At 34.9% G+C, this 25,576-nt stretch overlaps 1 protein-coding gene across 1 annotated transcript in view; it reads right to left on the bottom strand.

Annotated features, from left to right (window-relative positions):
• The window catches only part of AGPS (alkylglycerone phosphate synthase), a 159,557-nt gene that overhangs the window by 47,085 nt on the left and 86,896 nt on the right, over positions 1-25,576 (bottom strand). The window contains exons 11-12 of the mRNA XM_010382432.2: positions 15,702-15,829; positions 4,331-4,382 (exon numbers count right to left, since the gene is read on the bottom strand). Of these exons, the coding sequence (XP_010380734.2) occupies positions 4,331-4,382; positions 15,702-15,829 (180 nt within the window). The remainder of the gene's footprint in view (positions 1-4,330; positions 4,383-15,701; positions 15,830-25,576) is intronic.

A 25,576-nucleotide genomic window follows, 5' to 3' on the forward strand; every position in this document is an offset into this window, starting at 1 on the left:
CTTTTATCTTCTTTCAAATGTCACAACTTTTTATTTACAAATCACATTATAAATTTGATTTTTCAAGTCAAATTACTATATGTAATTAATACTACACATAGTTTAGGTATCTTTCAATGGTATGGTTTACACATAATAAAATTACTTCATTAATTTTTATTTCATTAAGAACACCCATGGTGGCTGGTTTTACTTTTTTTTTTTTTTTTAATTATATAGAAACTATTCAGAACTATAACCAAATATGGAGTTAACAACAAGTTTAAGGTTGTTTCTTAATTAATTCTTAATTCAGCCAGAATTCGTGGCATAAAACTAGCAATTGAAGTCCTTAATCACACCCGGAGAGTTAAAATTGCCAAAATAACATAAATGGAGTCTCAAAATCTGTTAAATTAACATCTTTGCCTGCAGATTAAGCTTAATTGAGTGAAAACCTTTGACTGTTTTCTCACTGTTTTCAGAAAGAAACGACGACTCAACTCCTATGACTGTTACATTTAAGAGTCATGCATCTGGCTTCAGTGTTAGCAGCCCAATTCAGAAAAAGGTGTCATACCATTTATACAGAATTTTTATACATAATCTCAATCTTAAGTAAATCAAAATTATCTCCAAATAAAAAGTTTATTTTTTTAAAAAAGACTTCAAGGTTTGGGGATTTTGTTTGTTTTTAAAGTGTAGGCCCTTCCTTTTGTTTAGTTTAGAAACAGTAAACTAGCTGTTTATAAAACTATCACTGGTAGTTTTTTTCTATCCATTTTTTATAAGAATCTCAATCTGTAATACTACTTATTACTACATTTTTGCTGATTATAATAGGAAACTGTGTTACATAAAAGACCAAGTAATAGAAGTCTTAACCAGAAGCTAAGAGTTAGATATCTATGCTATACCTGGGGCATTAAAACAAAGCAACAAACAAACAAACAAACTGAACTGCAGGTTAGATAGAGATCAACCTAGCAATCTTTTTGAGCTCCTTGATCACAAGTAAGAGATATGTTTGGGGATTTTTTTCTTTTATTTTAAACTATCAGAGATGCTCCCTAGTATAACTAGCATTTTAAGAGATAATTTCTAATATCTATAAAGATAGAAATAATGTATCATCAAAACATTCATTTCTGGTCCCAGATGGAACTCATCCTATATTAACAATTAGAAATAAATATATAAACATTTTTATACTGAATGTGCGTGTTGTGTTCTTGGCAGAAGTTGAAATTATCTATTTTTTATACAAAAGCCTTTATACAAAAGATTCACTTATCTTTATATAATGCATGAGGACTCCATATGATACTACTCTGATATGAAATAATCCTTAAGGGTAAATGTTCAACTTAACTCATTGAGATTTATATGCACAATTTCCATTAACGCTAGTAGAATTACTCACATACATCTCTGATACTAAGGTGACATGATAACTTTGAAGAATAAATTATCGTAAAAGTGATACTGACTTTTAAGTGGGTATTAAGTGGATATTAAGCATTAGTATCAACTAGAAAATATTATCTTTTACTTTTTCTTAAATATGTTGCCTATCAATATAATTACATTTTAAATATATTCTAGCTATTGTGGGTTTTTTCTTTTCCTTTTTTTTTTTTTTTTTTGAGACAGAGTCTCACTCTGTCGCCCAGGCTGGAGAGTAGTGGTGTGATCTCAGCTCACAGCAACCTCTGCCTCCCCAGTTGAAGCAATTCTCCTGCCTCAGCCTCCCAAGTAGCTGGGACTACAGGCGCCTGCCACCATGCCCAGCTAATTTTTATATATTTTTTTTTTAGTAGAGACAGGGTTTCACCATGTTGGCCAGGTTAGTCTCAAACTTCTGACCTCGGGTGATCCGCCTGCCTTGGCATCCCAAAGTGCTGGGATTACAGGTGTGAGCCACAACGCCCAGTCGCTATTGTGGTTTTTTTAAATATTAAACTAATATCCACATTTACTAGCTGGACGGTTTGATTAGTGAATTTTCTGTTGTTTCAATGTTAATCAAGTCATTTAAATGGATTTATTAATTATCTAACTTTAAAGCAGGGGTTATAGACAGTGCAAAAACTCTTGGGCTTTGTAGTCAGACAAATCTGGGTTCATCCCCAGCTCCACCACATATGACTTGTGGACTGTGGTCAAAGTAATGAGCCTTTGAGTCATTTGTAAAGTGGGGATACCACTCTGACGAACAGTCATGAAGAGAATTTTATCAAGTGTGCTATTGACAATGTGATCAGCACTATGCTATTTAGGATTTGTTCACCCCCTTGCCAGTTTGATGACTAATTGAATCAACATATAAATGCCTATTATGTGATAAGTGCAGGTGATAGAAAAATGACTTAGAAACATACGCTAAAGTTGAGGAACTTTAGTTTACAGAGGACATCTTCGGATTATTTCATTATACTCAATGATATATATCATTTCAATATACTAAAATTAGATGTCAATATAATATATTAAGAGTTGTACCTGAGGTAGATACCATATTAAAAATATTCACAACTAATAATATGGCGTGTGCTTTGTTAACAACCAATGTGGTATAAACACCAACCAATCAGCCATATGGTTAGTGCAGGGTCTGGACACCCTTTGCTGTGCTAAGCATTATTTCCTCTGTTGCTTGATCATGAAGCCATGGGAGGATATATTAATGTAAAGGCTTCAATTAAAACTGAAAAGTAAAAAAGGTTATACAGACAGCCAAAAAGCATGATCAGATCTGTATTTCAAAAGGATCACTTTGGTGGCTAAGTAAAGGGCAGAGGGAGGGGAGACACAGTGAAGACTAGAGAAGGCAGAACCTATAATACCACAGACGGGAGCAAGCTAGAGGGGAGCAAGTAAGTATGTTTTCAGGTATAGTAATGAGAACATGGAAGAGGGATGACAGGGAGACTTTCTTTAAACCTTCACTTTAAATTGTTACGGATTTCAATTATAAATAAGTATGGCCAAATCATAACTAATTTTACAAAGGTGCCTATGTCTAATATTGTTTACAACAACAATAACATATAAATGAATAACACAGTCTTATTAATTAGATAAGATTAATAATCTCTTTAAGATCTCTAAATGCAGGCCAAAACACACAAGTGGTTTTTCACTTGATTTAAGTATTTCATTACCTATAGAACATATTTATCTTAAACTTTTGTCAGTAGTATAGTATTTTGAAAGTAATTTACTTAAAGAAATAAACAACTATGACTAACTTAGAAGAATGTAATTTTAAAACTCTTGGTATGTTATGAACCTGACTTTAGTTAAGTTTCTATATAACTATAACCATGCTTCCCCAAATTAAAATCTCAGCTTACTTTTAGACATGACAAAAGCCTGCCTATCTTTGCCTTTAGTATTTACTACTGAGCGATCACTCCCATGATTTTAGGAATTGTTTTGAGGATATTGAAATTCTATAAACTTAAATCCCAAAGTAAATTTCACAATATAACTACAACCCATTATAATATCTTTTTCCCAAGACCACCACCCATTCTTCTATGTTATTTAATCTACCCAATCAGTCCAATCAGTCTAGGTGTTGTCTTCAACTCCTCCTTTTATTTAGCCTTCCACATCCAGTTAGCAAACTGATTTTCTGAAAATCTATCATCTGTTCTCTATCTCCATTGCTGCTGCCATGCTCAGAGTCCTCAAACTTTGCTTCTTGAACTGTTTCATCTCCTAGTGTCTCTCCTCCATGCATGTACCCTTCTAATCTATCCTGTACAGTGCTGCCAGAATGAGCTAAGACGTAAAGTTGATTGATTTTATTCTTCAAAGAAATCCCACTGCTGACAAGACAAAATCCAAATCTATCCTGCAAAGCCCTAGTCCACCTATCCAACTTTATCTCATATAACAACCCTAACCCTACCCTCTATTTGAACCACACAGAACGATTTGAAGTCGTTAACACACATTATTGAATTTCACACCTTCACATTTTTGCTGCTAAGTGAAGAAGTCTGGTAGAGAAGAGACATCTAGGCAAACTTGTATTCACCTTTGAAGATTTAGCTCAAGCATCTCTCTTATAAAAGCCTTTTCTGACTCTAACCTCAAGCAAAATCAAGAAGAATCAATTCCTTCATTTGCAGCCCATGGTATCCAGTGCAGTCTTCTTTCACAGGACCTCCAACACTGCTGCCCTCACTCATTTATGTAATTGTCTATCTTCATTAGACTGACACCTTCCTGAAAGGCAAGACTGACGTTCTTTCTACCTCTGCACTCCATACTCTTTCTACTGATATTTCATAAATTTCTGTGGCTAAATGACATTTTAAAATTATCACTCCTTACTTACCAAACTGAAACTGCTTGTTGTCCATGAGGCGAATAGATGCCGGAGCACATCTCTGTTTTAAAAAGAAAAAAAAAAAGGTGATACAAATTTAATACAGTAAAAAGCTAGACAGGTAGAATATGAATATTATCTTTCTATATTTAAGAGATCAAGAGTTTAGTTCCTAAGGATTTACAGAAGAAAAAAAGTTAACTTTTCATATATTTTTATGAAGACAAATATCAATGACTTCTATAAAATATTTGGAGAGAAGAAAACTGCAGATATAGATAAATACAAACATAAGTTACCAGATTTTAAATTTATCAGCAGAAAAAGCTGCCTAATGTCTGGCAAAGACATAGGAGAATATCCTAAAAGAAATACCAGACCCCAAAGTGGATTATTTTAGAACAAAGATGTTTCTAAAACTAAAATCCAGTGCCTCAAGTATTATGCCATCTTATGAACTATACTGTACCTTATCCACAGTAAAGGTAGAAGATGAAGACATTGTGACTTTTAGATGAGCACTATTTCAGTAAACCATACTGCCTCCAAAAATCACTTAAAACACACACACATGCACACATGTGTGCATGCACACACACACACACAGTTTTAAAGTCATATTCCAAACAAAAATTACATTAAAACTATCTTATTTTCTATTTTGTAGTCTTATTAAATATATAATAGTTTAAAAATGTTAAATGTAAAACCTGAGTAATTTCAAATCTTGGCATAAGGGTATCTTTGTAGTTGGCTTGATACTTCTAAAAATGTTACCAGTTTCCAAAAATACTAAAGGAAAAATCAGTTTTCTTCACATTTACAAATCTGAAATGTTTTTAATAAAATGGCCACACTGACTTCTAATAAAATACACAAAGCCTAATCAGACTAGATTCCTTTTCTTCATAAGTAGAATATACATATAACATACATATTTATATATTTTGGCTTAAGCACATAAGTAAAATATGAGAGAGTAATAGCCACTCTGTCATTCATAACAAAAACATTTTAAGTTCCTACCAACTTGTAAATTCCATCTCCTATCAACCACACTCTACTCCACCTTTATCAATGGCAAATATTATTAATGAAAACAATTCATGTAAGTACACATATATCAGAAAATGGGAGGAGATGGGCACAGTGGCTCACACTTGCAATCCCAGCATTTTGTGAGGCTAAGGTGGGCAAATCACTTTAGGACAGGAATTCAAGACCAGCCTGGCCAACATGGCGAAACCTTGTCTCTACTAAAAATACAAAAGTTAACTGGGCATGATGGTATACACCTATAATCCCAGTTAGTTGGGAGGCTGAAGCACAAGAATCACTTGAACCTGGGAAGCAGAGTTTGCAGCGAGCCAAGATTGCAAGACCTTGTCTCAAAAACAAAAACAAAAACAAAAACAAAAAGGAGGGAAAGGAAAGTATACTACATTTAGTATAGTAAATTTCTAAGGGTATTTAATCTTTAAAACAATTAAAATATGCAGGTCTTGATTAAATCTTGGTTTGCAAACACTATCCATAAAACATATCTTGGAGATAACTGGAATAATCTTATAGAATGAATATTAGATGACATTAGCAAATTACTGCTGATCGGCCAGGCATGGTGGCTCACACCTGTAATCCCAACACTTTGGAAGGCCAAGGGAGGCAGACTGCCCGAGGTCAGGAGTTCAAGACCAGCCTGGCCAACATGGTGAAACTCCATCTCTACCAAAAAAAAAAAAAAAAAAAAGAAAAAAAAAATTAGTCAGACGTGGTGGCACAAACCTGTAGTCCCAGCTACTCGGGAGGCTGAGGCAGGGGAATTGCTTGAACCTAGGAGGCAGAGGTTGCAGTGAACCACTGCACTCCAGCCTGCTGGGTGACAGAGCGAGACTCTGTCTCAAAAAAAAAAAAAAAAAAAAAAAAAACCTACTGATTTTTCTTAGACATGATAATGGTATTGTAGTTATAAAGAAGAACACTATTCTTCTGTCTTTAGGAGATGGTGCTGAAGCATTTACGTTAAGTGTCATAAAGTCTACAACCCAGGCTGGGTGTGGTGGCTCACACCGATAATCCCAGCATTTTGGTAGGTTTAGGCGGTGGATCACCAGAGGTCAGGAGTTCGAGACCAGCCTGACCAACATGGTGAAACCCCATCTCTACTAAAAATACAGTATTAGCCGTGCGTGGTGGTTCATGACTGTAATCCCAGCTACTTGGGAGGCTGAGGCAGGAGAATCACTTGAACCTGGGAGGCAGAGGTTGCAGTGAGCCGAAATAGCGCCATTGCATTCCAGCCTGAGCAACAAGAGCGAACTTAATTTCAAATGGTCCAAAAAACATATACACATACACGTTAAACAGAGCAAAAAGTTAATTACTGTTGAATATATGAAGTGGATAGACAGGTAATCACTGTACCAGTCTTTCAAATTTTCTACATGCTTAAAATTTTCAAATTAAAAAGCTGGAAAAATGGCAAGAAAGCTTTAGAGCAACTGCTTTATCATATAGCAACTAATATTCAATTATATTATGTGTGATTTTAACTTCATAGTTGAGTCACATAAGCCAGCTATCCAGTATTCCTATTTGTATCAAGGAGGCATAGTAGATGGTAACAGACAAACACTATCAAAAAAGAACTAATAAGCTAAAGAAAGTTTTTTTAAATTTTTAGATATTAGTTTATCAACATGAACTTTTTTGAAATTATCCAATTCAAACCAACAGTTTTAAAGTCTCATACTTCAATAGTACCAGACTTTTAAAAAGTCAGTTTTTCAGTTATTGTCATAACTAAGTGCTTATATAGGTAAAGCACTCAAAAATAGCATCTAGGTTGGTTTATGATCTCCTGGCAATTGATATTTGTAAATCACTGTACATCATTCTAAATATACAAAGCTGAATATGTTTCTTATAATTCGAAATAATTAAAAGTTACCACTACAGTTAATTAAATAGAAGGTTCTATAATCAAAAGATCAAAATAATGTTACTATTCTTAAAAAACAACATTCAATCTGAGTTACTATTTGTACAGTTAAGATTAGGTTGTTTCCACTGCTTTAAAACTAATTTGGTAGGTTTAAAAAAACCTGAGAAGATTGCCTTTAAAAGTTAGAGACAGCACAAGTACTGAGAATTTGAGCTCTAAATTCACTCCCATGTTATTCACTAATGCCAGGCTGAGAGTATTCCAGATTTTGTAAAGGAGGAAAAGAGGTCCTTGAGTTAAAGTGACCCCTGCTGGTAAGTGATCAAAACTAACCTGAGAGGGAATATTTTTACAAATTTTAATGATGAGTTAATGGTAAACTCAGGGAATTCATGAACACTCAAACAGAAATTGCTTACTAAAACTGAGTTAATGAAATAATTGATTTCTTTCCTGCTATGATAAATGTACCCTTACTGGAATCTCTCAAATCATCCAACTTGTAACTAAGTATATTTTATACTTAATAGTCTGAAACTACATGAAACCTGATATGGATTAATACAGAAATATCAATATAATTTTTTACTTGAATAATGAAATAAATAACCACGATGACCTCACAACATGGATACAAGACTGACTTAGTCAATTGCTGGCAATTTCTTCCCTTTAGGGATGCTACAACCAGGAATTTACTTGATTGCATACTCTGAAAAGTAAAAACTAACTACTCTAATTAGTCTTACTTAGTACTCTCTGCACTAACTTAAAAAGCAACATATTTCTCAATCCTATCATTTTATTTAAAAATATTTCCTCTGCCAGGTGTGGTGGCTCATGCCTGTAAATCCCAGCACTTTGCGAGGCCAAGGCAGGCGGATCACGAGGTCAGGAGATTGAGACCATCCTGGCTAACACGGTGAAACCCCGTCTCTACCAAAAAATACAAAAAATTAGCCAGGCATGGTGGCAGACACCGGTAGTCCCAGCTACTCGGGAGGCTGAGGCAGGTGAATGGCATGAACCTGGGAGGCGGAGCTTGCAGTGAGCCAAGATCATGCCACTGCACTCCAGCCTGGGCAACAGAGCGAGACTCCATCTCAAAAAAAAAAAAAAAAAAAAAAAAAAAAAACGCCGGGCGCGGTGGCTCAAGCCTGTAATCCCAGCACTTTGGGAGGCCGAGACGGGCGGATCACGAGGTCAGGAGATCGAGACCATCCTGGCTAACACGGTGAAACTCCGTCTCTACTAAAAAATACAAAAAACTAGCCGGGCGAGGTGGCGGGCGCCTGTAGTCCCAGCTACTCAGGAGGCTGAGGCAGGAGAATGGCGTAAACCCAGGGGGTGGAGCTTGCAGTGAGCTGAGATCCGGCCACTGCACTCCAGCCTGGGCGACAGAGTGAGACTCCGTCTCAAAAAACAAAACAAACAAACAAAAAAACAAACAATAACAACAACAACAAAAAAAATTCCTCTAAGAAACACATCAAAATATTTCTGCAAAACTGGTTTTTCTAAAACTAAGTCATAGCTCTTACTTGTCACAGAAAAAATCAGAACTTGCAATTCAGATGAGACATATTTGAGAAGGCACCTCTTAAAAGACTAGTTACCAGCAAAATAAATTCAATATTAGCATATATTTCACATGTCTGAGGGGTTTCTGCTAATGTAATGTCATAAGGATAAACCATAAAAGTATAAGCACTGAATGGCAGCTGTATAACTCTGCTCCATGGCTAAGGAATGAATTATACTTGATTGAAAACATTTGTTTCCTCAAAGGGTCAGTCCAACATCCTGTGTAGACTCTGGAACAGCCCAAATTCTTGAGCCTAGAGACTACATTGGAAACAGTCTATCGATCTCATGTTGCATCAGAAGCAAATGCTTCAATACTAAACTCCATGTGCTATACAAAAATTTGGTCACGAAAAATTATCATAATATGCAATATCCTCAGTAATTACTAGAAGTCAGGAACTACATCTAACTGCATACTATCCATTGCATTATGTTGGTTATCAAGCTAAGAGCACACTACCTCAAATAAAAGGCACACAACAAAATTGATTAATTTAAAAGTTCAAATCCCAGCACTTTGGGAGGCTGAGGAAGGTGGATCACAAGGTCAGAAGTTCAAGACCATCCTGGCTAACACGGTGAAACCCTGTCTCTACTAAAAATACAAAACCAAAATTAGCCAGGCATGGTGGCGGGCGCCTGTAGTCCCAGTTACTCAGGAGGCTGGGGCAGGAGAATGGCGTGAACCCAGGAGGCGGAGCTTGCAGTGAGCCGATATCGCGCCACTGCACTCCAGCCTGGGCAACAGAGCGAGACTTCGTCTCAAAAAAAAAAAAGTTCAAAAAAGGCTATGTAAAAAAAGGTAATCTGTAATGTGAATTTCTGGATATGAAAACTAAAAATGTAGACAAATTCTTCTTCTAACTAATAAGTCAGAGTTGGTATCACAGATGAAATGATAGACTATTTAAGGCTACAGTTATTACTGGTTGGTCATCTTAGAGATGACATACTGACTTACAGCTAGGAGTCCGTATGATAAACAATAAGAAGTTTTTATTTTGACAAGTCAATTGTTGCTTGGTTTTAAAGAAGAAAATAATACATAATAGGGAGTGAATATTGTCCTCCACTTATATTAAGGAAAAGACCAAAAAGCCAGTCTCCTAATTATAACTTTATAGTTTTTCAGTTTAGTAAAGGTATAATAACTTGTTCTGAGTAGCTTCTGGTAGAGAACATGTCTCATAATTGTCTTAATTTTGCTTGATCAAACAGTAAATGATCCAATTAACCAAACATTTGACTAGGGTTATTCTCTCTGCTTCAGAGAAAGAAAAGCATGACACAAAAACATGATTTAAAATAATTTCAGTTTCTCTATGTAATAAATACTCCAAAGAATTACTGTTGAATAAAAAGAAGTTTTAAGTGTTTTATAAGGTAAGTGCTAACCCTGACTCCTTCCAATTTATTTGAACTCCTCCAAGATAAATTAATTTTAAAACAGAACAATTCATAAAATGTCTTCCCAAATTTAATCTAAAATCACTAAAACAAACAAACAAAAAACCCCAAACCTTTATCAGTTTAAAATTGTTTAAAATAAAAGTGATAGAAGGAAGGAAAAGTTACCCTCTGTCAAAAGGTAGTGGGAAGAAAAGCTGCCTTTTCATCTATAATTCTAAAAACCTAGTTCGAAGAAACTAGGTTTTACTGAGAAGAGTTTTGAGAGGAACGAGTACTAATCAATATCAAATACAGTTTTTCCTCTTGTTGGAACAAATGCTTCTCTCAAAATACCGTAGGACACAACTATTAAGTTTTTATTGAAAACAAACAAAAAAACCCAAATTTCAGAAATTGCTTCTGAGCTTGTTTTAACACTCAGTTTTCCTTTTAACCTTGTGAAGACATTGTTATTTCCAAACTAACAATTTTATTTATCTCTTTTAGAGAATAATAAAACGTTATATCTAACACTGATATGCTGATTAAAAAACATTATTTCCCTCCTCTTGAGAGGTTACAGTAGGAAATGTATTTTCTGAGAAAGTCTTAAAAATCACTTACCCATCTACTGAATAAAGTAGGAGATTATACTGGACTGCCACTTATGAGAAAGAATCACATTAATCTTCCACTAAATCCTCCTTTCTAGCTTTTCACGAGGCAGTGAAGTATTAAAAGAGGATACCTCCTCACATGGACAAAGATCAGATGAGAGACCTTAGTAGAATCCTTCTGCTGCCAGTATAAGGTTGCTTAATTTATTTCTTTCAGTAAGAATAGTAATAAAAATATACATATAGCCCACTTTGCTATTTGTGAACAGTCATGTATGTTCTTTCCCAAAAGATACTCATCCAAAATACAGTTTCCCATTTCAGAAGCAACTTGAATCTGAAAATATTGCAAAGATGGAAGTGCTATAAAATGACAGTGAAGAATTACAAGCAACCAACTCATTATTCAATCAAGAATTTGGCACAATCATAAACCATGTACCATCTACTTTAATGGATCTTAATTCCCCTGCTATCAACTGAAATTCCAAATCCCAAATTGAACAATGACTAGTGCCAAAACCTGATTTTTTTCAATTTTTCTGCCTGAAAACACTATTACAAAGGAAGGCAGCAAATACTGTACCACTCTTGACATATGGGACTTGTATGTTCTATAAACTAATATATAACTTTCCCTAAACCATTATAAAACCTTTTATCCATTTCCAGGTAAGATAAACATTAATGCCTCTCTATATGTGCATTATAATAGAAGGAAAATATGTAAGTCCCCAAAATTGTTAGATGTCCAAATCCCAGTAATTACTCTTAGCAATTGCTCCATTCTTAAGAGCAATGCTCGAGAATAAAATGTTATCTATCTGGACTTTTAAAATCAGTTTCAAGTAAGACAAACTTCCTAGTCCATAATATTTATATCTCTAAAAATTATCAATTACTAAGTACATAGAACCAAATTGTCATAGCTATAGACTAGAAAGGAACTTTATGACCTGCTTTTTTAACCACATAGTAGCACTATCAATCATTATCTTTATTTTATTACAAGATATATAGCTAATACAGTTTTTTTGTTGTTGTTTTTTGAGACAGGGTCTTGCTATGTTGCCCAGGTTGAAGTACAGTGGCACGATCACGACTCACAGCAGCCTAGACCTCCTGGGCTAAATGGATCCTCTCACCTCAGCCTCCCAAGTAGCTAGGACTACAGGCACATGCCACCATGCCCAGCTAAGTTTTGTATTTTTTGTAGAGACGGGGTTTCGCCATGTTGCCCAGACTGGTCTCAAACTCCTGGGCTCAAGTGATCTGCCTGTCTCAGCCTCTCAAAGTGCTGGGATTACAGATGTGAGCCACCATGCCTGGCTCACTATACTGTTTTGTAGTGAATTCAGATTATAGTCATTGCGTGAACCTCCTAAGAATTGTTTAAAATGAGTAAAAGGACACGTTTCACTGATTTGTGCAAGGATGAAGGAAAATTCCATACTTGCTTTTCAATAGCACAAGTAGGTCTTCTGTGTCACTTTCTATCGGGGCATATCGAATTGTTATAAAAACTGTATCAGATTAAACCAACTATTTATGTTGGAAATCAACATTTCCATTGTAATGAAATTATAAAGTTAGTATTTTGATACATTTTTACATCACTTCTTACTAATGAAATTTAAGATAGATTTACATGTAAGTACTTGCAGTGTGGAAAAGTAGATGGAGCATCAAGAAAACATAAAATATGCATACTTCTAATCAAAAGATTTATAAGTCTACTAAATCTGTGCTGTATAGAGGGGAGATATTATTGAAGAGGCAGAGTTGGTCAATACAGACTGAACATGACCTCTCTGAGATCTTTTGTTGAAAATAAATACAAATCCAACCTACTTCTATAACTTCTGTAATTTTTTAAAAATCTAATTTGGGGTTGGGCATGGTGGCTCATGCCTGCAATCTCTACAATTTGGAAAGTCTAAACTGGAGGATCGCTTGAGTCCAGGAGTTTGAGACCAGCTTGGGAAACACAGGGAGATCCCATCTTTATAAAAGTTAAAAAAAAAAAAAAAATTAGACAGGTATAATGGCATGTGCCTATGGTCCCAGCTATTCAGGAAGCTGAGGTGGTAGGATCACCTGAGTCCAGGAGATCGAGAGGTTGCGTTGAGCTGTCATCATGCCACTGACTCCAGCCTGAACGACAAAGTGAGACCCTGTCTCGAAAAGGAAAAATCTAATTTGGCATTCATATTTTTTTCATAAAATTAGAGGTAATAATGATGAATTAGAATTATGTCATTCAAGACTTGAACAAGAAATGATATGAAACTACAATTCTTTAATAATGCTTTTTGTGGCTGGGTGTGGTGGCTCATGACTGTAATCCCAGCAATATGGGAGGCCGGGGCAGGCGGATCACCTGAGGTCAGGAGTTCAAGACCAGCCTGGTCAACATGGCGAAATCCCATCTCTACTAAAAATACACAAAAATTTGCTGGGCATGGTGGTGGTCACCTGTAATCCCAGCTACTCAGGAGGCTGAGGCAAGAGAATTGCTTGAATCCAGGAGTCAGAGGTTTCAGTGTGCCGAGATCGCACCATTGCACTCCAGCCTGGGCGACAGAGTGGGACTCCATCTTAAAAAATAAACAAAAAAACACACTTTTGTGGGGGGGAATAGTGAAGCCCAACAAAGATAGAAGGAAAATAAAAGTATTTAAGACAAGCAGGGGATGGAATTTTCCTTCATCTTTACACAAATCAGTAAAACTTGTCCTTTTATTCATTTTGAAAAATTCTTAGGATGTTCACCCAATGACTGTAATCCAAAATCATTACACAATGATAAATTATAATACAAAGGGAAAACACTTGAAATTTTAAAAGCTGTTCATTAAGAACAATCTGAAATTAATGAAAACATATATGGAAACATCTTTGTTTTATTTTTCAATTAGTGAACTTCTGGTCATTTAAAAAAAAAAACAAACACCCTAGCTTCCTGTTCTTCCGTGTATTAATTCATAAGCAAAACCATAAGGCTCTGCAAGTTCTTTTACTTCTTAATATCTGGGGTATCTTAACTTGAAACCCCTTTCCTCTGCCTTTGAATGATGGAGGATTTTAAAAACAAGTACCAGAACACACTGGAATGTCACCACTCAGTGCTCAGATGTTACTTTAGTATAACAAATACTATTTACTCCAAAAACTTATCTCCAATCCTCCTCTACTTAATAATCCTTTAATGTTTTAAATATTATTGCCATCTTGTCACTTTAGCAAACATGGTGTTAATACTATATACTCTAGCTCCCTAACCATAATATTATATCACCAAAGTTCTAGTGAATTAGGGCCTCTGATGTAAGGATTTCAACTCTTACGAATCACTTCTGCCTTACCACTACCAAAGTAACTTGCCACAAGTACAAGAATGCTTATTCCAGGACCATACATCCTTTTGAATCCTCTCCCTACCCAGGAGTAGTCTAGCAATCAAGATCAAAGGACCTATACTAAGTCTAGCAATCTAACTGACAAGTAAGTGAAGGTACTTGAAAATTACAAAAATTATCCCATCAACTGGTGAATTAGGTAGTCACATAGCTGGACTTCATGAAAGTGGGAAACTGCCAGACAGAATGAGTGTCTCAGAAAGTAAAACTTTATGAGTGTATGGAATAAACAGCACTGGGAATGATATATATGTGGGTAAATAATGTATATATTTTTTCTCATTTTAAAGTTCTTTGAAGCATTAATAGTGGTTGTCTTGAGATGACAGAAAAATGACTCTTCATCATTTTCCCTTTCTGTACCTTAGAAATTCCAAGGTAAACATAGACTACTTGCTCGATATTATTCCTTTGCCTCAACAGATTCTTCCTCCACACTGCTCTGGATATCAGGAAGCTGACCTATATGGGTCACATCAAAAACCCCCTTGTCCTCAAGATTCTACTTTGGTATAACTGATAGGAAGTAGTAAAATTCCAGGAATTTGAAGAAAGAAAAAAGAGAGAGGCTAGAGTACATCCCCTTGACTTCCTCCTTAATGGGAAAAGTTGAATTAAGAATTATTCATAAGTCTGTATTTGAACATAAATGCAAGCTAAATCATACATCAAGCATTAAAATTATATTGTTTTACATTAAGAAAAGAATTATTCATAAATAGTTGTAAACAATAAACCAAATGCCTACAGAGATGTAGAAATTTCCATACTGACATAACTAAATACATAAATAAAATTACTTAGCATTATCTAGTCTTAAAAAAATACACACATATTTTTTGAGAGGAGAAAATAAAAATTCTTTTTAGCATATTATACATACTATATTCCTTAATTTAAGCTATAGCTTAGATAATATTATAAAACAAAGTATAGCCTAATAGCAACACATTCTATGAATTGATGAAGTTGAATTACCTATATTTAAATTTTGGGGTCTTTGATATTTAGCTATTACTTTTAATTTCAATAAATGTCTCAATTTAAATTAAATATCACTTCAATTAATCATAAAATATCTTACCCAAAAATAACTTAAGGCACATAATAGTCAATAAAAGGCAAAGTTATCTGAAGCTATCAATCAAAGTATGTGTCTTACCTTGGCTTACAATCATATAGCCATCTAGACAAAGACATAGGTTTGATAGAAATAGTAACTGCACTTAAAGGGATGACTATACAACACTACCTTTTCATATAGAACTGGGTAAAAACCACAAACATAATACAACTAAATATGAAGATTAGTTGTAACATATCACAATCAACTATGTAGTAGAATTTGAAAAATATAAATACATAAACATATATATATATATATATATATATATATATATATACACATATATTTTTTCTTTTACCTGTTTTGCAATTTCTCTTAAACAGGCTACTCCTTGTTCAAAATTAGGGAAAGCTACTGAGCCATACTTTTGGTATTCAGGGACTGGTCTGATTTTTATTGTAGCTTCTGTTATTACACCAAGAGTTCCTGAAAAAAAGAAGGGGGAATAATCCAGTACATCACATGACAATTTCCTAAATCATATTTAAATCTATTTAATCTATTATTTCAATTTATTATGCATATTTAAATTTATGAAGTCTACCTGGGGAATAATGGCTACTCAAGTCATTCTAGAAAAAATTATAAAATTAAGCAAATTTTATAATTTCCTAAAAGAGCTTTGGGAATAGGCTTTACTTAGTTATATACAAATATTTTTCAACATTTTAAAGTAAACTTTCTCAAAGAAGGTTACTTTTAAATGGTTTTTAAAGTATTACAACTTACTAAAATAAAAAAAAATTAAAAAACAATGGATTCTTATGTCTTATATGTATTCAAACTAAAGTGTATTTTGATATTTGTGCTTATTTTTAGTCTTAAAAACAATTTATTGGGGGAAAAAACCCTAACCTTCAATGAGAATCTAAGATGATACAAGAAATCTGAGGAAATATTATCTCACTTTTTTCCCTAAGAATACAAAGAAAAGATAAAGGCATTACTGAGATGCCCTTTTAAGAAACAAAAAACACCAGATGGAGACAAAGTAGTTATTATAAACATCTAACATAAGATGACCACCAATAAAAGAAATGCTCTTTAAAAAGAAAAATATATAAACATACACACAAATTAAAAAATGAAAAAACAAAACAAAAGTAAAAAAAGATTTTTAAAAAATGCTCTTTTCTTTTTCATAAGGGTAAGGACTAATTAGAGAGGAAAAAATAAGTTAAACGATTATATTCACAAAGCCAAGTTTTTCAAATGAATGGTTTCTGATGTACAAATGTTAGAAATTAATAACGTTATTAGTAAATTTTCTGAGCATCATTTTAAAAAAAGAATAAAGAAGGGGAGAAATCTTTGAAACTGCAGATCTTCATAACACAAGAAATTTAAAAGTTTTGCAAAAACCAAAGCTTCCAATAAGTTTACAATATAATTGAAACAACTTGTCAATATATAACACAGGATTAAAAACTAAGATAAGTCTATGAAAAGCAAACTACATTAGATCACAATATATTCACCACTATATACACATGATTTCCTACTGAGATTATAAAATAACTTATGACTTGTATGATCATAAAAGCTTTGCAAGTTTGGCTTCATAAATATTTTAATACAAAAATAGATATACCTTACAAAATTTAAGAGAACGAAAGTGACTAAATGGTCTCTTTTGTTTTAGCATCTTTACTGAGACATAATTTACAGACAAAATTCACCCATTTAAAGTGCAAAATACAATTTATTTTATTTTATTTTTTTAATTTTTGAGATGGAGTTTCACTCTTGTTGCCCAGGCTAGAGTGCAATGGCATGATCTCAGCTCACCACAACCTCTGCCTCCCTGGTTCAAGTAAATTCTCCTGCCTCAGCCTCCTGAGTAGCTGGGATTACAGACATGCACCACCATACCTGGCTAATTTTGTATTTTTAGTAGAGACAGGGCTTCTCCATGTTGGTCAGGCAGGTCTTGAACTCCCGACCTCAGGTGATCTACCCATCTCGGCCTCCCAAAGTGCTGGGATTACAGGCGTGAGCCACTGCGCCCAGCCCCAAAATACAATGTTTTGTGTATATTCACAAACATGTGCAACTGTCATTACAATCTAAGTTTAGAACATTTTCATCATCCCCAAAAAGAAACCATATCCACTAAACAAACCCTCTCCATTTCCACTCCCACACTCTAGCCATAGGCAACCACAAATCTATTTTCTATCTATACAACAGACTTGCCTATTCTGGACATTTCACGTAAAAGGAATCTCATAATATCTGGCCTTGTGACTGGTTTATTTTACTTACCAAAATGTTTTCAAGGTTCATCCATGCTATAGCACGTATTAATATTTCATTACTTTTTAATTCCCAAATATTATTCCATTGTATAGTATAACTCATTTTGTTTATCTCTTTATCAGTTGATGAACATATGGAGTTCTACTTTTTGGCTACTATTAGTAATGCTGCAATGAACATATATGTACTAGTTTTTATGTGGACACATATTTTCCTTTCTCTTGAATATCTATGTAAAGACTTTCTTAATTTCAGAAAAAAAATTGATCCTATTCCATGTAATATACTCTGACCCCAGCTACCTTTTCCCAAGGCTAAGTTCCAGGTGAGTGCAGCTGGGAGGTAGTGCTCCCCTGTAGCTCCAGGCCCCAACTGGTGGGACAAAAGCTCTACCTTGAGGGTAGCACACTAAAACTGGGGTCCCAATGCCCTTGCCCTGGCTCATAAAGGGCTGCTTTCTTGCCAGGAGAAGCAAACCTAGATAACCTAATTTCCTACCCCACTTTCTCCCAGCATTCAGCTCCTAAAGCAGAGGTGTTACTCAGATAGAAACATGCCATTGTCCCCACCCCTAACTCCTGAGCCATGGTTCAGAGATTCTCTCTGGGGAGAGAAACAGGCCATAAGACAGACAGCTGCTAATCTCTTTCCAATGTAAATGACTTTATTTGCAACAGAGCATGGTGAAGTCCAAGTACAAGGACATTCTCAAAAACAGTGAATGATGCGGTAAAAAGGTAACTGAGAAGACACAGGTAGATTCACTAGAGATACAGCTTAAAATGCAGCCCATCTAGTTTGCCTACGAGACGATGCTCGGGAGGACCACTCTTGTGCTCCCCCAAAAAATCCCAAACACTAACCTCCAGAACTATCCCTTCTAAAGTGTCTGATTTTGATTGGATTATTCTGGATTATTCTGATGATAATGTCACATCATTAAAGATTATAAATGAAGATAAACTATTAAGATGAATCAAATGGAAATTCTGGAGTTGAAAAGCAAAATAATTGAAATGAACAATTCACTAGAAGGGCTTAACAACAGATGGTCTCTGGCAAAAGAATGAATATAAAACTTGAAGAGAGATGTATAGAGATTATGCAATATGAAGAACAGAGAGAACAATGGATGGTGCCTCAGAGAAATGCAGGAAACCACTAAGCACACCAATTTATGTGCAACGGGAATAGTGGAAGAAAAGCAGAGAAAGGAGCAGAAAAAATTATTCAAAGAAAGAATGGCTGAAAACTTCCTAAATTTATTAAAAACCAATAATCTATACATCAAGGGAGCTCAACAAATTGCTCAAAGGAGCAATACAAAGATATCCACAGACAGACACATCATAGCAGGAATGCTAAAAGTCAAAGGCAAGAGAAAAACCTTGAAACAGCAAGAGAAAAATGACTCATCAATTACAAGAGAAAACTCATAAAGTTAACAGCTGACTTATGAGCAGAAACAATGAAAGTCAGACAGTGGTGGGATAATATATTCAAAATGCTGAAAGGGGGAAAAATGTGTCAACATCCAGCAGTTATCTTTCAAAAATGAAAACAAAATAAAGACATTCCCAGGTAAACAAAAGCTGAGAGGACTTCATTGCTGGAAAACAGGCTTACAATAAATATTAAAGGAAGTTCTTCAAACTAAAAGCAGGTGACCCCAAACAGTAATTCAAATTAACATATACAAAAAAAGAGCACTTTTGAGTCTTCTTCTATTTTACCTAATTACAAAAGATAGTATTAATGCATATTTCTTCTCCTTCTCACATCTGATTTAAAAAGCACTGGTATGAAACAATACATATATGATGTATTTTTGGATCTATAACATATACAAATGTGATATATGTGCCAATACTAGCACAAAAGAAGCAAGTGAAAGTAAAGCTCTATTGGGCTAAGGATATGATTACAGATGGTAATGTAAACCCACAGGAACAAATGAAGAGAAGCACAAAGGATAAACAAAATGGGTAATATAAAAAAAAGTTCTATGTCTAGAAATGTTGAGTATCCCTTACCTGAAATGCTTAGGACCAGATGTGTCTTCAATTTGAGATTTTTTGAATTTTGCAATATACGCATTCTACTTACCAGCTGAGCATCCCAAATCCAAAAATCCAAAATCCAAAATGCTCCACGGAGCATTTCCTTTGAGTGTCAAGTCAGTGCTCAAAAAGTCTCAAATTTTGGAGCATTTTGGATTTTGGATTTTCATGTTTGGATACTCAACCTGTACTTGCTCTCCTTTCTTCTTTCAGCTTCTTTGAAAGCCAATTATATATAGTAGTAACGTTAGCAATGTATTGTTGGTTTGTAACATTTATAGAGGTTACTAAGGAGGTAACTCAAAAAAGTATACAGAAAAACATCACTAAGGAAATTAAAATGCTACATTAGAAAATACTCACTTAAGGCAAAAGAAAGCAATAATCACAAACTACAGAAACAAAAAGACATGAGACCCACAGAGGGGGGGAAAAAAAAGCAGACATAAAGCAGACATAAATCCGACCGTACCAATAACAACATTAAACGTTAATGGACTAAACAGAAGAACAGACAGAGATAGTGAGACTGTTTTTTTAAAAAGATCTAACTATTTGCTATCTACAGAATCTACACTTTAAATTCAGAGATACGAAAATCGAAAGAAAAAATATATATACTGCAAACAGCAACCACAAGAAAGCTGGAGTGACTATATACTAATATCAGACAAAACAGACTGAAACAAAATATTACTAGCTATTAAGAGGGGCATTTTATAATGATAAGCCATAAGGAAGACAAAACAACAAATATAAACAGAATGCACGTAATAACAAGGCATAAAAATATATGAAGTAATAACTGACAGAAATGAAGGGAGAAACAGATAATTCAACAATAACAGTTTGAGACGTCAATGCCCCATTTTCAATAATGGACATAACAACAAGGCACAGGACCAAGAAAGCAATAGAGGACTTTTACACTATAAACCAATTAGACCTAACAGTATAGAACACTCCACCCAACAACAGAAGAATGTACATTTATTTCAAGTGCTCACAGAACATTCTCCAGGATAAACTACATGCTAGCGAGGTCATAAAATAAACTTGAACAAATTTCCAAAGACTGAAAAAATACAAAGTACATTCTCAAGCCACCATGGAATGAAATAAGAAACTAATAAGAAAGAAATTGGAAAGCTAGCTAATATGTGAAAATTAAACAATACACTACTAAATAATCAACGAGTCAAAGAAGAAATCAATATCAAAATTGGAAAACAGTTTGAGAAGAATGGAAAGGAAGATACAATATACCAAAACTTATCAGATAAGATAAAGCAATACCTAGAGAGAATTGTGATGGGTAAATGTCTGTATACATTTTTGTAAATCTCAAATAGCCTAACCGTCTACCTTAAGCTACTGGAAAAAGAAGAGCAAACTACATCTGACGCAAGCAGACAGAAGGAATTATTAGAGATTAGAGGTGAAATTATTTTTTATTTTTATTTTTTTTTGAGACGGAGTCTCACTCTGTCGCCCGGGCTGGAGTGCAGTGGCCGGATCTCAGCTCACTGCAAGCTCCGCCTCCCGGGTTTACGCCATTCTCCTGCCTCAGCTTCCCCAGGAGCTGGGCGCCTCGCCTGGCTAGATTTTTGTATTTTTTAGTAGAGACGGGGTTTCACCGTGTTAGCCAGGATGGTCTCGATCTCCTGACCTCGTGATCCGCCCGTCTCGGCCTCCCAAAGTGCTGGGATTACAGGCTTGAGCCACCACGCCCGGCCTAGAGGTGAAATTAATGAGATCAAGGATAGCAAATCAATGAAACCAAAACGTAGTTCTCCAAAAAGATCAATAAAATTAACAAATCTTTAGCTAAAGTGACTGAGAAAAAAAGAGAAAGGACACAAATCACTAGAACTGGAAATAAAATAGGGGATATTACTAGTAATCTCACAAAAATAAAAAGGATTATAAAGGAACACTATGAACAACTATATAGCAATAAATTACATAACTTAGACAAAATAGGAAAATTTCTAGAAAGACACAAACTACTGAAACTGACTCAAGAAGACAATCTGAATTATTAATTCCAACTAGTAATCCAAAAAATACTCACAAAGAAAAGTCCAAGCCCAGAAGATTTCACTACTGAACATCACCAAGCACTTTACAATTGGTTGTAAAGAATTAATAGCAATTCTTTACAAACTCTTTCACAAAGTAGAAGAGGAGGAAACACTTTCCAACTCCTTCTATGAAGCCAGTGTCTCAAAACCACCAAAAACATCACAAGAAAAGAAAATGACAGATCAATCTGTTATAAAGATGGGTGCAAAAAAACAAAATACTAAACAAAATATTATTAACCAAATCTAACAATATATAAAAATAATTAGGCCAGGCGCAGTGGCTCATGCCTGTAATCCCAGCACTTTAGGAGGCCAAGGCAGGCGGATCACCTCAGGTCAGGAGTTTGAGACCAGCCTGGAGAAACCCCATCTCTACTAAAAATACAAACTTAGCCAGGCATGGTGGCTCATGCCTGTAATCCCAGCTACTCAGGAGGCTGAGGCAGGACAATTGCTTGAACCTGGCAGATGGAGGTTGCGGTGAGCCGAGATTGTGCCATTGCACTCCAGCCTGGGCAACAGGAGTGAAACTCCATCTCAAAAAAAAACAAGAAAAAAAATTATATACCATAACCAAGTTTAGCCCAGGAATGAAAGGATGGTTTAACATCCAAAAGTCAATTCATGTAATAAAACATATCAGCAGAACAAAAAACAAAAATGATATTAGCAACTCAATAAAGAATACGCATTTGATAAATCCAACATCTGTTATGATCAAAACACTCAATAGACTAGAAAAAGAAGAGAACTTCCTCAAACTGATTAAGGTCATCTATGAAAAACCCATATCTAACATCATACTTACTGGGGAGAGCCTGGATGCTTTCCCCCTAAGATCAGGAATAAGACAAAGATTTCTGCTCTTGCCACTTCTATTTAATGTTATATGGGATGTTCTAGCCCAGGCAAGAGAAAGAAGCAGTATCCAGATTGGAAAAGAAGTAAATCTATCTCTACAGATGATGTGATCTTGCATATAGAAAATGCTAATGAATCCACTAACAGAACTTAAAAAAAGAATTCAGCAAGGTTGCAGGATACAAGAATCAACTGTATTTCTACACACTTGCAATGAACAATCAAAAAGAAAATTTTAAAAATTCCATTTATAATAGCATCAAAAAGAATAAAACAAAGATGTGCCCAACTTACACCTTGAAAACTGTGAAACACTGTTAAATTAAAGATCTAAATAATTGAAAATATATCTCATACTCATGGATTGGAAGACTTAACATTGTTAAGATGCCACTACTCCCCAAATTGATCTAACTGACCTACAGATTCAATGCAAACTCCATTAGAATCCAAGCTGACTTCATTGTAGAAACTGACAAGCTAATTCTCTAATTCATATGGAATTGCAAGAGACCCAGAACAGCCAAGACAATATCAAAAAAGAACAACAAAGAAGGACTCAGACTTCCTGACTTTTAAAACGTGCTAAAACTCAAAAGTAATCAAGTCAATATGGTACTGGCATAAGGACAGACTTAGCAATCAATGGGAAAAAAAAATGAAGAATCCAGAAATAACCATGCTGACTTTACCAAAAGTGCCATGGCCATTCAGAGGGGGAAAGAACAGTCTTTCCAAAATGATGAAGGAACAAATGTACATCTACACACAAAAGAATGAAGTTGGATCCTTACACCTCACACCAAATACAAAAATTAACTCAAAATGAATGAAAAACCTAATACAAGAACTAAAACTGTAAAACTCTGAGAAGAAGCCATAGGGGTAAATCTTCATGACCTTGAATTGGGTATTCGATACTCAGATATGACAACAAATACACAAGCAACTAAAGGAAAAAATAGATAATTTGACTTTGCCAAAATTTCAAGTTTTTGCACTTCAAAAGACACCATCAAGAAACTGATGAGAGGAAATATTTGCAAACCATTTATCTGACAAAGACTTATATCTAGAACACAGACTTCTTACAATTATGTAATAAAGACAAATAATTTTAAAATGGCCAAAGAATCTGAGTAGACATTCTGCTGACAAAATATACAAATGGCCAATAAACACATGAAAAGATGCTCACCATAATTAGTCATCTAGAAACAAAAATCAAAATCACAATGAGACCCCACTTCATCCCTACTGTAATGGCTACTATTTAAAAGAGGTTAAAAGTCAGCGTTGCCAAGGATGTGGAGAAAATGGGACAGTCATTTTTTACTGCTTGTGGGATTGTAAAATGGTGCAACCATGCTAAAAAACAGTCTGGCTATTCTTCAAATGGTGAAACATAGGGTTATGACTTATATGGCCAGCAACTCCACTCCTAGGCTATAAATCCCCCCAAAATAAAAATATGTCACACAAAAGTTTGTACACAAATGTTTAATGCAGCACAATTCATAACAGCCAAAATGTGGAAACAATCTCAGTAATGAATGGAGTAACAGAATGTGGAATATGCATGCGGTGGAATATTATTCAGTCATAAAAAAAAGGAATGAAGTACTAATACATGCTACAACTGTTGAATCTTTAAAATGTGGTAAGTGAAAGAAGCCAGTCATAAGATTACATATTATATAATTCCATTTCTGTGTAACTTCCAGAACAGACAAATCTATAGAAATCAAAAGAAGATCAGTAGTTGCTTAGAGCTTGGGGTAGGATTGCTGGGGAGCTGGAGGGAGGAATGGTGATAGCTAAAAGATAGTTTCTTTTTGAGGTGAACTTCTAAAACTGTCAGAAGAGGCAAAGGGTTGACAGGTTACCTATTAGTACTATGCTGTCTTATCCAGTAACACAGAATTATCTACCATACTTACTCTTTCTCACCAAGACAAGTAGTATCATTTTAATTTGCTAATTTCCTTCCACTATACTGACAATGTCACTAAGATTGTCGGTCATTCTTTCCACTCTTCTCAACACTTCTAGAAATTCCTGGTATCTTGGAATTAACATCTCATGTTCACAGTTAGTTCTTGTTACCAATAAATTGGAAATCTGTCAGGCAGAAATTCCTAAAGGCATTAATCATCTCTTCTATTTGCTCTAATCTGTCCACAGACTATGGAAAACTTTAATAACCACTTGATCAAACTCAAAACTCAGATTTGAATGAAAGATTGAAATTCATTAAAGAAGGTGAATATAAACTCTGACTTTAACCAGGAAAACATTTCTATTCAAAAGCAAACTCCAAGTTCTAAGCTTTTGGTGAAGTATTTCCTAAGTTCTAAGAAATGAAGACATTTGAGAATATTTCTTTGAATCACAGCATTATAATCTAAATATAACCCAAAGACAAAACTGAATACCACTTAAATGCCAACCAACAGGAGTTTGGTTAAATACATCAGGGCATGTTCAATGAATGGAATATCATGCAGCTATCAAAAAGAATGAACTGGCTCTAAATGTGATGAGCAAAGAGTAGTAAACTCCCATTTGTTTTTTAAAAAATATATACATACAAGGTTATGATAGATATAGGAGGCAGATAAGGGAGGGTCCCAGAGAATCTCTAATCTGCTCCACAAGTGTTTACATCAAATGCTTTTGTGCAGATGAGGGAACTTACCCAAGGCCTTGTCTGGGCATGCCCCCAGTGGACTGAAGGACCACCTGTGCACTGGGAGAGTGGGGTGTAGCCACCAGGAATGTGTGTCTTGTGCAGGGGGAAGAAGCCTGGGCTCTTCAGCTTGTGCATGTGGTGGCCTGGTATTTGATCTGTGAGGTGGGAGCCCGTTGGCGGAACCCCTTTTTTTGCTGAGAGCTTTTTTTAAATA

This window comes from Rhinopithecus roxellana, chromosome 14, assembly GCF_007565055.1.
Source record: "Rhinopithecus roxellana isolate Shanxi Qingling chromosome 14, ASM756505v1, whole genome shotgun sequence".
NCBI lineage: Eukaryota > Metazoa > Chordata > Mammalia > Primates > Cercopithecidae > Rhinopithecus > Rhinopithecus roxellana.